The sequence below is a fragment of the Stegodyphus dumicola genome, chromosome 6, assembly GCF_044657685.1.
Source record: "Stegodyphus dumicola isolate Sdum_Otavi_A_Nest chromosome 6, ASM4465768v1".
Classification (NCBI taxonomy): Eukaryota; Metazoa; Arthropoda; class Arachnida; order Araneae; family Eresidae; genus Stegodyphus; species Stegodyphus dumicola.
In genome coordinates this window covers 136,827,852-136,839,951 of record NC_140773.1, presented here as the reverse complement: position 1 = coordinate 136,839,951, position 12,100 = coordinate 136,827,852, and the positions used below count along the sequence as shown (strand labels likewise).

General features: G+C 33.7%; 1 protein-coding gene across 7 annotated transcripts in view; it reads right to left on the bottom strand.

Annotated features, from left to right (window-relative positions):
• The window catches only part of LOC118190077 (uncharacterized), a 115,150-nt gene that overhangs the window by 48,830 nt on the left and 54,220 nt on the right, over positions 1–12,100 (bottom strand). For all 7 annotated transcript variants that reach the window (XR_004758357.2, XR_004758356.2, XM_035360798.2 and 4 more), the window contains exons 19-23: positions 10,123–10,240; positions 6,519–6,619; positions 6,365–6,436; positions 4,993–5,099; positions 1,397–1,469 (exon numbers count right to left, since the gene is read on the bottom strand). Coding sequence is in view for 5 of the 7 variants with exons in the window: in XM_035360798.2 (XP_035216689.1) it covers positions 1,397–1,469; positions 4,993–5,099; positions 6,365–6,436; positions 6,519–6,619; positions 10,123–10,240 (471 nt within the window). In the remaining 2 variants the exon portion in view is untranslated. The remainder of the gene's footprint in view (positions 1–1,396; positions 1,470–4,992; positions 5,100–6,364; positions 6,437–6,518; positions 6,620–10,122; positions 10,241–12,100) is intronic.

Below are 12,100 nucleotides of genomic sequence, written 5' to 3'. Positions count from 1 at the left end.
GCCATTCCTTAACTCCGTTGGCAAGAATTTGTTACTCAAATTTTAATTTTGGTTTACTCCTAGAAATTTGTTAAAGTTGTTATGTCTTTTGGTTAATTAATTTTATATGTGCAATATTGTTGATATTACATTTGTTATGCCATAACGTTATCAAGTAACCTTTGTTAAAACAAAATCTATGTAATTTACGAATAGAGTGTAATAGGTATGAAAACGTAAACTGAATAGGAGTGCAATATCAAATTTTATATTATAAACATATTATATCATATGTTGGTTTTTTTTTCTTTTTTTTTTTAAATTTTACCCAGGTAAAGTAAAGTAAATATAATTTTTTTATTAATATTTTTTATCCCTTTGAAAATTTTGAAGTTAACTAATGTCTTTCTAAATAAAAATGACATTTTTTCTGGAAGATCTTATGGTATGATTATATTTTATCTTTCTCTATACATTCACCAGTCTACAGATTAGGGTATTTACTGCTAATGCATAAAGCAATTTTTTTGTTTAGGTTAGGAAAATTTAATTATTGTGTTTTTCCTTAAAACAAAAGGCACAAAACATAGTAAATGAACTTCCTTATAATGATCACATGAAGTTCATTCTGGTTGAAGTTCATATTAATAAAGTTCTTAATGATGTAATCTAATCTAAAGTTCCTACTGATGAGTAGGACTTTATATACTTCATGGTAGACTGAAGTTCTTGGAACTTTAGTTCCCAGATCAAACACTTTTTCCATGATTTTGGTAATCTTCCTTACCAGATGTCTTTGTTTTATTAAAATTTACCACATAGTACTACAAAAGGCTTCCGAATAGTACCACAAAAGTCGTAGTAACACAAAAGGCTTGCGAATAAAGCTCTATATTACTACTAGATATATTACTAGGTAGATATATAAAACTAGATATATTACTGTAAATACCGGCGTGACTTCAGCAACATTGATAGAGAACGTAATTTATTTGAAGGTTTTTATATCGATATATTCCTCCACCTTAATAATGGTAAAACCCCTTCTTCAGCTGATATTTTTCTCTGAGTTTGAGATCTCGCAGTTCATTCGTAAGGAGTGGTATACGAACATGTTGAGATGTGGTGAGAACTAGAAATCTAGGTCAATGCATCGATCCAGTTTCAACGAAGCCAAACACCGGTAAACGTGTACTATATAATTTGCTAAGACTTTCTTGGTCAGTAGCGTTTGAAAATGAAAGTGCATCACCAAAAACAGGAAATACTGTTGTATTACATAGCCTTGCGCGTTGATAATTCGATTACATGGTCTCAAATAATTTTTTAAGCAATTGCAGATTTTGTACAGTAAGGTATATTATTACAAGTAACATAAGTAACAACAGAATTTTATTTCTATTAATTATATACTCACATTAAATACTATGCTGATAGACTTAAACAAGTAATCTATTCCTAAAGGTGACATAGCTCCAGGCATAACTTCCCTAGAAGTAAAACAGAACTACATAGTTTGAATAATTAGAATAAACAACAATTAGAGAATGTAGACAAAATTCATTTTAACACTATTGAGAATTATATAGAAACGTTTTTGATACTGACAATACATGATTCTGCAGAAAATTTTAAATTACCAATTAAATACTTTAAACAAAGTACTTTACAACTTTGGAATTATAATGATGAAGAATCTGGTTTATAATAAAAAGCTGCGTATTTTACATAGAAGAAAATAAACTTAAATCAGAAAAACAAATATATAGAGAGGTGAAATGTATTTTGTGAATGTAGAAGACTTTAAATAAAGTGGTAAACTGTTACGTTGTTCTACGAAATGTTTTAGATTATTCTCTTCAGTAATATCTGCTACATTGAAAGAAATCAGAAAAACTTAGATTTAGGCCTAGAGTTTCATAAATCAGATCCTATCAGTAGGACTACGAACATGTGATTAAATCGAATCTGAGAACATCCATAATATCAGACTGCAAATAATATATTAATTAGAGGCACCTTTAAGGACTTCTTTCACCAAAGCCATCATTCTCTCAGAATCTGGGTTTGTACTTTAGGTTGCTGAAAGCAATAGAATTGAAATTCAATACATATTTTTAAGTGCCAACATCTTTTGAAAAATCTTACCGACTCAACAGCACTACAATGGCTAACAGCTTATTGTGGAGCGCAGTGAAATGAATTGTCAAAGAAAAGAATGCCCACCCAAAACCTAGAAATTCTATAAACTTTCACTATGCTTAGAAGCTGATAAATATGGAATCAACAAGATTCATGAGTCAAATTCGTAAGCAAAAGGCGTGAGAAAATGCATTGTCTCTCAGATAAGAATTATAATGTCTCTATTACCTTAATGCTACTGCGGCATCATGCTATTTTTGACTGAACATGATTGCATCAATGATCATCTTTTTTACATTACTGACCATTAAAATTGCTAAACCAGGAAGGAAAGCAAACAGCAGAATCTTATTTATTTTACGTATAACATTGTAATGGGAGGAAGACAGGATTAAATTTGCAAATGATCTGGGTACACAGCCTGCACAATTCAATACGCAGAGCTGCCACCTCTGGCAGCAACAATGACTGTAATCGGGCATGGCATCGAGTCGAACTGAGCTTGGATGACAGATACGGGTATTTCATTCCTACGGTTTCAAATCTATGCCCGAGTTCATCAATCATAGCGGCTGGTGAATGATCGCTCTATGCCATTCGCCACAACCCGTGACTAGATGTTCTTATTGGAGACATCCAGAGTGATGTTGCGTTTTTATCTACTTGTGTGATGTAGTAGTATGTGAGACTGCCTAGTTGATATTCATCTCATTCAGTTTCCTATTTCATTTGTACTACCTTGAGTTTCAGTTGTTTTTTTAAGTTTAAACGTGGCTAAATTGCTGGTTATGGATAATGAATACTTCCTGATGCTATCTCCTTCGCTAAGTTTCTTTCTTTTCCACTCATCCCAGCATGCGCTTTCACCACCAAGAGCGTGATGTTATGATGTTGATGCCTCTGTAAGTCTGATTTGTGTTATTGAGGATGTGTGGTGATAGTTGAGTACGTGTTATCTGTGACGTTTCATAGGCTTTGCTTAGTCATATACTGCATAGCTCTGGAATAACTACTGCTTCTGCCCGGAATACCGTGTTGTTATCGGATAGTATCTGCTTGCATAGGTGTAGAGTTTCTTCTCCATGTTGAAGAACTAGTGTGTCATCCATACATGAGACATACGTGTATATAGTCGGAGTGCTGTCGCTGGGGATGTTATGATGGCGCAGATGTATGTTTGCACTTTGCTCTTTAAGTGTTCGCTGAAGATGCAGTGTCGTCGTTGGCATTTCATAACTGTTTGTATAATGCCACTCATCGAAGAAGCTTGTGTTAGTACGAAGATGAAATACTGATTGAACTTTTATATATTATTCTCAGCACTAATACGTAATAGTGTTTGACCTGCCAGGAAATTAACCAATGAAGTAGTTTTTCTACAAAATGCTCTAGTGATGTTTAGGGCAAATGAGCAGTGGAGGCTTAGACGATGCTTTATTTTCCTCCGGTGCATCGGTTATGCCCAGAGTGAAGCAACGTAAGTGAACATGCTTTTGATAACAGTTGAGTAGAGTGTCTTTTAAATGTGCAAAAGTGTGCATGAAATTTTTCATGTGCAAAATGTTCCGAATTGTGGGCCACTCAGCGGCCTTGGGTGTAAAAGTCACTGAACACTGGTACTTCGGTCGATATTCGAATAATCTGGCTGCACGGGCGTTTCCTTGGTTTTTCCCATGTGTAAGGTGTATAAAAGCCAGCTCCCTTAGAAAGCCTTCCACGAAGGCATCCCTGCTCTTAGGCAGACCCCTAGAGTGCTTTGCCGTAACCTAATAAACCAAACTAATTTCCAAATTGCTTCCTCTAAACTGTCGGAGCTTTTGCATAATGTATGAAATCCAAGTCAGTCTTTCATGGTATGAAGGCCTAAGTAGTTTAGTTTTTTTCACGGTTTTGATCCTGCTGTCATTGATAGTGATTCTTGGACTAATGTTACCCTTTAATCCCTTTTTAGAATTATAAGGGCCTTGGATTCGTCTTCTCACATGATCAATTGCAAGGTACTGCAGAAATTATAAATCTGCTGAGAGGTTGAGTTCTAATCTTCAACTCGTTTCTGGATTTCTCCTGGACAATGAAGGCGGAATCATCTGCCTAAGTTATTACTTGTGTGTGGTCAGGCCATTTAGTAGAAAGGTGAAATTCCATAAAATTAAGCCGGCGCATGATCTTTTGGGCATCCTTTGTGTCTGAGCTAAAGGATCCCATTGTTATGCAGGATAATCTGCTCGCGAATGCTAACTAGTGATAATTAGAAGTAACTAGTGAAGGCTTAATATATGTTTGCCGGAATGTTGCTTATTTCAGTGCATTTTAATTAACTGGGGACTCCAAGGTATTGATGGCAGTCTTAAGTTCGAGGCTGAAGATAACTCTGTGGTAGCCATTGTGCCTGTTCTCTGCGATGTAGTTTCTCAAAGTCATGAGTGCATGTGTGGTAGATTTCGCTTCCATAAGACAGTACTGGTGTCCTCTGATTGTTATGGCTTTATGTAGGTGATGCTTTGAGCGGTCTATGAGGACTTATTAGAAATCTTCCCTAGCGCTGAAAGCAGGCATACTGGTCGATAAGAATCCGGGCTAACAGACTCTTTGAAGAGTTTAAGGAAATGTTTTTATGGCATGCCCGATTTTGAAATAACGGGTACCTAGAATGTTTTGAATGCTAAAAAACTTTTATATATTATTTAGATGATTGCGCAATTTATACCGTCTGGGCCATGTGCTTTCTTTAAAAAAGATTCTTGAAGATCTGTTCTACTTCCCCTTTTGTGACTTCTCTTACAAGCGATCGAAATAGTCTGTACCTATGGTTAGTTATTTTTAAGAGATTTCAATGCATATGTAAATATTATTGTATTGCAGGCTACTTACCCAACGTTAGCCACTGAAAAAAAATCATTCTCCGTTCGAAGAGGGCAATCAAATTCGTGATCTATTTCAAACACTGTTTCATTTGTGCCGCTAGTTACTGGGCGAGACTACAAAGAGAAGAAAAAGTAAAGGAATTTAGAGCGAAAAAAATGAAACTCATACATTGCAATTAGTACGCAGTAGCAGCATGAATTCTTATAACTGCGAAATTATTGTTGGAAAATTCTCCGAATAAAAAAAAGGCAAACTTTACTTCTTCGTTTTTAAGCCCTGAGTGGGATTTGAAAACACAGCCTTAAAAATCCTTCGATAACATGCACTGAAATGATTGTGCGAAAGTTTTTAAAACATATCTCAGTAAATAAGAAAATGCAGTGTATCCCACCAGCTAAGAATTGAAGGGAATTACAGAAAAAACTACGCAAGGGGGAAAAGTAGAAGTACAAAACATAGTAGGAGAAAACAAAGTGAGGAGGAAACATCGCTATGCATCGCGCATTAGACGACCAACTAGTGGTCTAGCGGTAAAGTCTCTGAACAATGGTATTTCGATCCAGGCTCGAATCTCATCGAGTGGCCTGTTGCATAGGCGTTTTCGTGACTTCCCCTTATGTATCGTAGATACGAGACAATTCCCCTTAGACAGCCTTCGACAAAAGTATGCATTTCCTTAGGTAGCCTTCATGCGTTTCGCTATAATCAAATAAAACTGAAATGCATATTAGAAAAAACGCTCTCTCCCTACATATGTCATGTTCATTACAGTACTGTTGTTGTTAATTTTGTATATTACGGTAGGACGTGGAAGACATGATGAAATATCAAACGTTCCAATTTAGCACGTTCCGATAAAGCTTTTTTTTTTCTGTCCTTCAAATACGTTCCTTACTTGAGCGCGCTAGTATCCTCTCACATCATGGGTTTAGGGTACCTATAGAAAACACATTAAAGGTTTCCAAATTAAAACAGCGTTTTCCCCTTTAGATATTGAAAAAAAGAAAGATATTACTATTAAAAATACATATGCCAATCATTATGAAACTTTCGATTAAAATGAGTTTTAAAATATTCAGTCACTTGTCTGAGAAAGAGGAGTTGTAGCTTAAACTTGTTTTTTTGATATAACGTCATAATCATAATTTCTATCAAACATAAGATGATAGGTTACTTGAAAGTTTTCAGGATTTCAGGGGAAAATTGCTTTTTTAACATTTATACATCGAATAGCTTTCTGTTTGTGCATGATAAATATGAAGTAATAAGAAAATAAACCTTTACATTTGAGTTAAATATTTTGGTGAATATTTATTGACAAGAAATATTTCATGAGTTATCATAATAATTTGAAAAGTCCTTTAGTTTAGTAGCTTACCTGAAACACGTACAGATTGTTGTTCCAGAAACCCCATTCAATATCTCTGTGAGATAGGTAATACATTTCAACCTACGAATGAAAAAACTCATCAGTTATTTGGTAACATACAGTAACATTGATAATTATTCATCTTAAATCAAAGAAGTTTTACTTCAATTCCAAATTGTCCCAGTCGCATTATCATTTTATCCGTCAAGCAACAATTAGTTTTCTCATCTTCGCAGACTTCTTCTAAAGCCGTGCCTACTCCATCTAATCAGGTGAGAAGTAATTCGTACAAATTTTACTAATATTAAAAAGGCAAGTGCGAGTAAAATAAATTGAAACTTTACATAACCCTGATGATGAACGTAAATTCAATTATTATAATTATATTTTAGTTTATACTAAATATATATGAAGCAAGATATTTATGTAATTCAATATTTTTATTTCTTGGTTTGACTATATTATAGAGTTCTTCAAGTACATGCATGCAATACAGGTAAATTTATTATGTAAATGTAATATCAACATGCTATTGAAGTATATACCCATTGAAATAATCATAATCATCGTTAATCATAGTTTTTATTAAAATAGTTCATAGGCTTATAAAAGTTTTTCGAGCAAGTATATTATTACAGCAGCGATACCAGTAATCTATCCACATGGTGGTTGGGATGCCGGCTTCTTTAGCCAGAGCTCCGGTTCGAATTGCAAGGAAGGTAGGATTGTTTGTAACAGTAAAGTGCTCTTGTGACATAGAAGCGCTTACTTTACTATAGAGTCGAGTATAATTTCGAGAGGTTGCTTTCCTTACAAGGTGCTCAAGACATGAACCATTAACAAGTGCAACCCTTTTCTCACGGGAGAAGTAAAATTTTCCAATTAGAACTAGCTGTAAGTTTAGATCAGGAGGAGTAGAAAAAATTTTAAATCTCACTGCAAACATGATGCCGTACAGCAATAATGTCTTTATAGTTAGAAACAAGTAAATTTATACATTCAGACTGTACCAATATATTCTTGTATCAATAACAGACTTATGGCAGAAACGTTGGCCATAAATCTCGCTGGAATTTGAGTCCAAGTCGAATTATGTGTGTTCAGCCATCTTGGCGCTGGTGGGCCCCATCTTAGAGATGGCTCATTGTATTCGTAAATGCTATAAAGAATTGAAATTCTCCTCATATGTTCTTGCGGAGTACAATAATTAGCAAAGAGTCAGTTATACAATAACCCCTGATCGGCTCAGGACAATCTTAGCGTTTATTTACAAAGATTTATCATTTCTAACTGCCTAAACGTTTTCCCTCCGTATTGTATACTTACTAATACAACTGAAATTGCATTTTCCCTAAGTCATTAATTTATTACGAAATAAACTTTCATATACCCAAGGAAGACAAAGAAATTTCAGGATACAATCAGACAGAAAGAAAATAATGATAACAAAATTCTTGTAATCTCTTAAAACAAGAGTCCGCGTTTTGATGTGCTGAGATGAGAATTTTTTTAACTGCTTCGTTAATAATGTGGGTGAGAAACCCTGTCAGTAGCAACTGCCTTTAAATAATTTATTTCTGGATCAAGAGGAGTCTGCAAGTTTGGAGGAACAAACTTGGAAGTGTATGGAAAACATAGGAATAAAATGAAGTTAACTACTGTGTAGTCGGATGACGTGTTTTGAACTGTGGTGAAAGGCAAACCGATGAAGGTTTACGGTAAATAGTAGTACTGCAGTTGCATATGTCACATGTGACCAAATGTCGAGGAACGGAAGAGAATTGGATGTCTCAATTTCAAAAGTGAACTTAATAGTAGGATCATTGGAATTAATTAGTGAAAGGACTTCATTTAAATCATCCTTAACACCGTCAAACAGGTTAAAAGTATTGTCTGCACAGATAAACAATACCCGGGAAATTTAAAGTTTCAAATAATTTTGAGTCATAAATAATGCATGTAGATATCAATAAGGATTGAACTAAGAGGACTTCCCATGGCCAATTCCTCAGTTTGCTTGTAAAACTTATTTTGTAAAACAAAATGTCTTTGTTTCAAACAGAGTCTAGTAAGGGAAATTAGCTCATCAATTTCCCTTACTAGACTCTGTTTGGAACAAAAGCATTTTGTTTTTCAAAATACGTTTTACAAGCAATCTGAGGGGTTGGCCATGGGAAGCCTTCTTAATCCCATCCTTGCTGATGATTGTATGCATTACTGTGAATCAAAATGTTTTGAAACTTTAAACTTCTCGGTATGGTTCCTCTACGTAGACGATGTCTTACAAATATCACCCTGTATGAGGTTAATAAAAAGGATTTAAATGAAGTTCTTTCAATAATGAATTCCATTGATCTTGCTGCTCAGTTCACTTTCAAACTGAGACATACAATTCTCTTCCATTCCTAGACATTTTAGTCCCACGTAACATATCCAACTTCAGCACTACTGTTTACCGTAAACCTTCATCGATGTGCCTTCCATCACACTTCAAATAATATCATTCGTCTAAACAGACGTTAGTTTCATTTTATTCCTTTATTTTTGTGCACTTCACGTTTGCTCCTTCAAACTGTCTCTTGACCAAGAACTAAATTACTTAAAAGCAGTTATATAGATTGGGGCATTCCACCCAACATTATTAACCAAGCGGCTAAAAAATTCTCATCTCAACACGTCAAAAGATTTCCTCTCGTCTTAGGAGATTACAAGAATTCTGTTGTCATTCCTTTGTCTCCATCGATTAGCTATAAAACTGCTCTTATTCTACAGAAATTTAAGTTTCGGTTATTTTTTCCTTCCATCAATAAAATTCCCATTTCCATATTTAAGGACTCATTTCGGATATAAATTCCTTGGATAAACTAAGAAAGACTTAAAATTTCGCGTTAAAGAACATGAGGCGTATATTAGGAAAAACGAAACACAGAAATCTGCTGGTCAGAAAATCACACTTTCCTTTTTTTTTTTTTTTTTTTTTTTTTCAGCAGAAATTATATAAGAAACTATTTTCATTGGTGAATTAGATTTTCTAGACGCGATTCGAATTAAGAAAAATCTTTTTGTTGCAGTTAACTACCCTAGTCCCAATCTATCTTTAGCCATTAAGGAAATTATGTTTTAGTTCTTTGTTTCATCACTAGATGTTGCCAGTAGCTTAACTTCTTTCCACTCATTCTTATCTTATCACCATGTTCTATCTCGATCATTTGCCCGTAGGTAGCTGAAGAGGGTGGTTCTGTGTTTAAACCATCGAAACTAGTCTTGCAATATTTACAAACATTAAGCTGATTGATGTTGAATAACTTCTCTAATAAGCATGCTATGCTTCGTAACTTAAAAACTGTATCGAATGATAATAATAATAATAATGAAATAGCATTAGAGAATGAACTAACGCTAATATAAGCGAAACTGTAAGTTTTAATATTAAACATCTATTACACCATTTGCGTATTGTTATCTGATCTTTCTTCTTATACTCTTTTCAAAAATAATTTGATTAATATAAGTAAGGGAAGAACGTCATATCCTAACACTATTTCTTTAAATCAAAGAATTATAGGTTTAATACTGTTTTAGAGATGTAAGAAATAAAAACTTAAGTCGATACATTTAATTTTGTTTAAAACATTTAGTTTCTTTTTAAATTAATTTTAGTACGCTTTCATGGGACGCAATAAGTAAAATAAAAACACTGAAAATAAATAGTTTTCTTTAAAAGGAAGAATATTTAGTATTTGAAATTCTTCATTTAAGCAACTTACCCTTCACAATAATTTTCCTACTTTTTGCTCCGATGCTTGTGCTTTTTACAGACAGACGGTCATCGTGATCTCTTTGAAGTTCGATTGTGTCGGGTTCTTCAGAGCCTGATACCACGGACTGCAAAACATCAGACAGATAATCTCAAACGAAATTTTTTTTTGAATTACAGCCAAGTACGCAAAATTAATCGATGTAAGCTTTTCATTTGTTTGGGATGGCTTAAGTAGCTTTGCTTTGGCTTAGGCTGTTATGAAGAACTACCAAGTGATCAAAATGTATAAATGTCTCATGAATGCGTGTGCAATTAAAAAAAGTATAAGCGAAAAAACTGGATATAAAATTTTCTTCTAGGAATGCTGTTTAGTTATCAAACGCTTTGAATTTGCCTGGCACGTAATTCGGAGAGAGTAGCATGATTTCAAAGGAAAATACATGATTTACCCCTTTATTGTGATTGTTAACTACATCCACAGCTCGTTGTGTAGAATATTCAGTGCGAACTAATCACTTAAAAATTAACTACATATTTTTAAACTAAAAAATTAACTACATATTTTTTAAAAATTAACTACATATTTTTAAACTAAAAAAATTAACTACATACTTTTAAACTAACTCCCTAACAAACAATTGACCATCAAGTACAATACAACCGCAATTGACAAATAAACCCAAGTTCGATCAATATAGTGCAGTATTCAATTTCTTAACTATACTGACAAGAACAGGATTTAAGGACCACATTTAAAATATTAAATACACAAGAAAATTCCAAGAACTTAGTTTCATCTAAGAAAAAAAAAGATATAAAATTTTATTTCTTTTTTATCATCAGATAAGAAAGAAATAAAATTTCCCAAACAAATTTTACACTGAAAGAAAGGACTGGACGTTACAACTCGACTACACACTTCGGAGTTCTAAATTGTTGAATTTCACTTGTCAAATTAAACTGAAAGTCATTTATCCTCCGCAGACTGAGAGTAACGTAATTAAATAGCAAATTACGTAACACTGCAGAGTCCAGATCATGGCATATCACATCGTAGGAAGCCGATTTTTTAAGCCACTAAGACTGGAAATTTTGCACTTTCATCTCTACTCTTCCTACATTCATTCATTAACACTCTCGAAAGCTTTCGTTGATCTTCGTCCAAGGATGCCTAATTTTGGGAAATCGGCATCACTAAATCAGGAAATCTTTAATACGTTTACGCTCAATCTGCTGCACACATATTAAATATAAAAGTCTTGAAAAGGTATCGTTGATTGTCGACCAAGACCTCATAACTTCGGAAAACTCGACATCGCTAGGTCTGGAAATTTGGTACGTTCATCTTCATCTATCTCCTCGCTCATTTAGTATTTGGTTCAGCCGGTCTTCACGCACGAAGCTGTCATTCACGTTCTTACCTCTTCATCTCATTCTTCCCCCCCTTTTCTTCTTCAAATTGCACAACTTTCTCATAATTCAATACTAAATGCTAAACACCGCTCTCGGCGGTGTTTGAAAATCCCAAACAAGTCGCTAAAGAAAACTCTAACTATCTCACTCAAAACAGATAGTTTCAGGGAGAAAAAAAAAAAAAAAAAAAAAAAAAAAAAATTTCAACCAAATCTCTCTTTTTTAACTTCTAGCCTAACTAATAATTGTACAAATTACATAAAAGTCATTATTTTTATTAATTAATCAAAATTACAGTCACGTATGTGCTCAAATAATAAGATGTAAGTTAAAACTGAGATTGTGTTGGTTAAAAGGTATGAAAGCAATTCTGTGTAAAAGGAAATAAAACAATAAAATAACTTAATAAAATTAAAATTACGAAAACTAAAATATATAGTTATGACAGGAAACAAAATATAATAAAAATAAGTTAAATTGTATATTGGATAAAATGCGCAAAAATAACTAAGATTTTACATTTAAAATTGAGGAAAGTGTATGCGAATAAGCAATGAATGGTGAAATTAAAA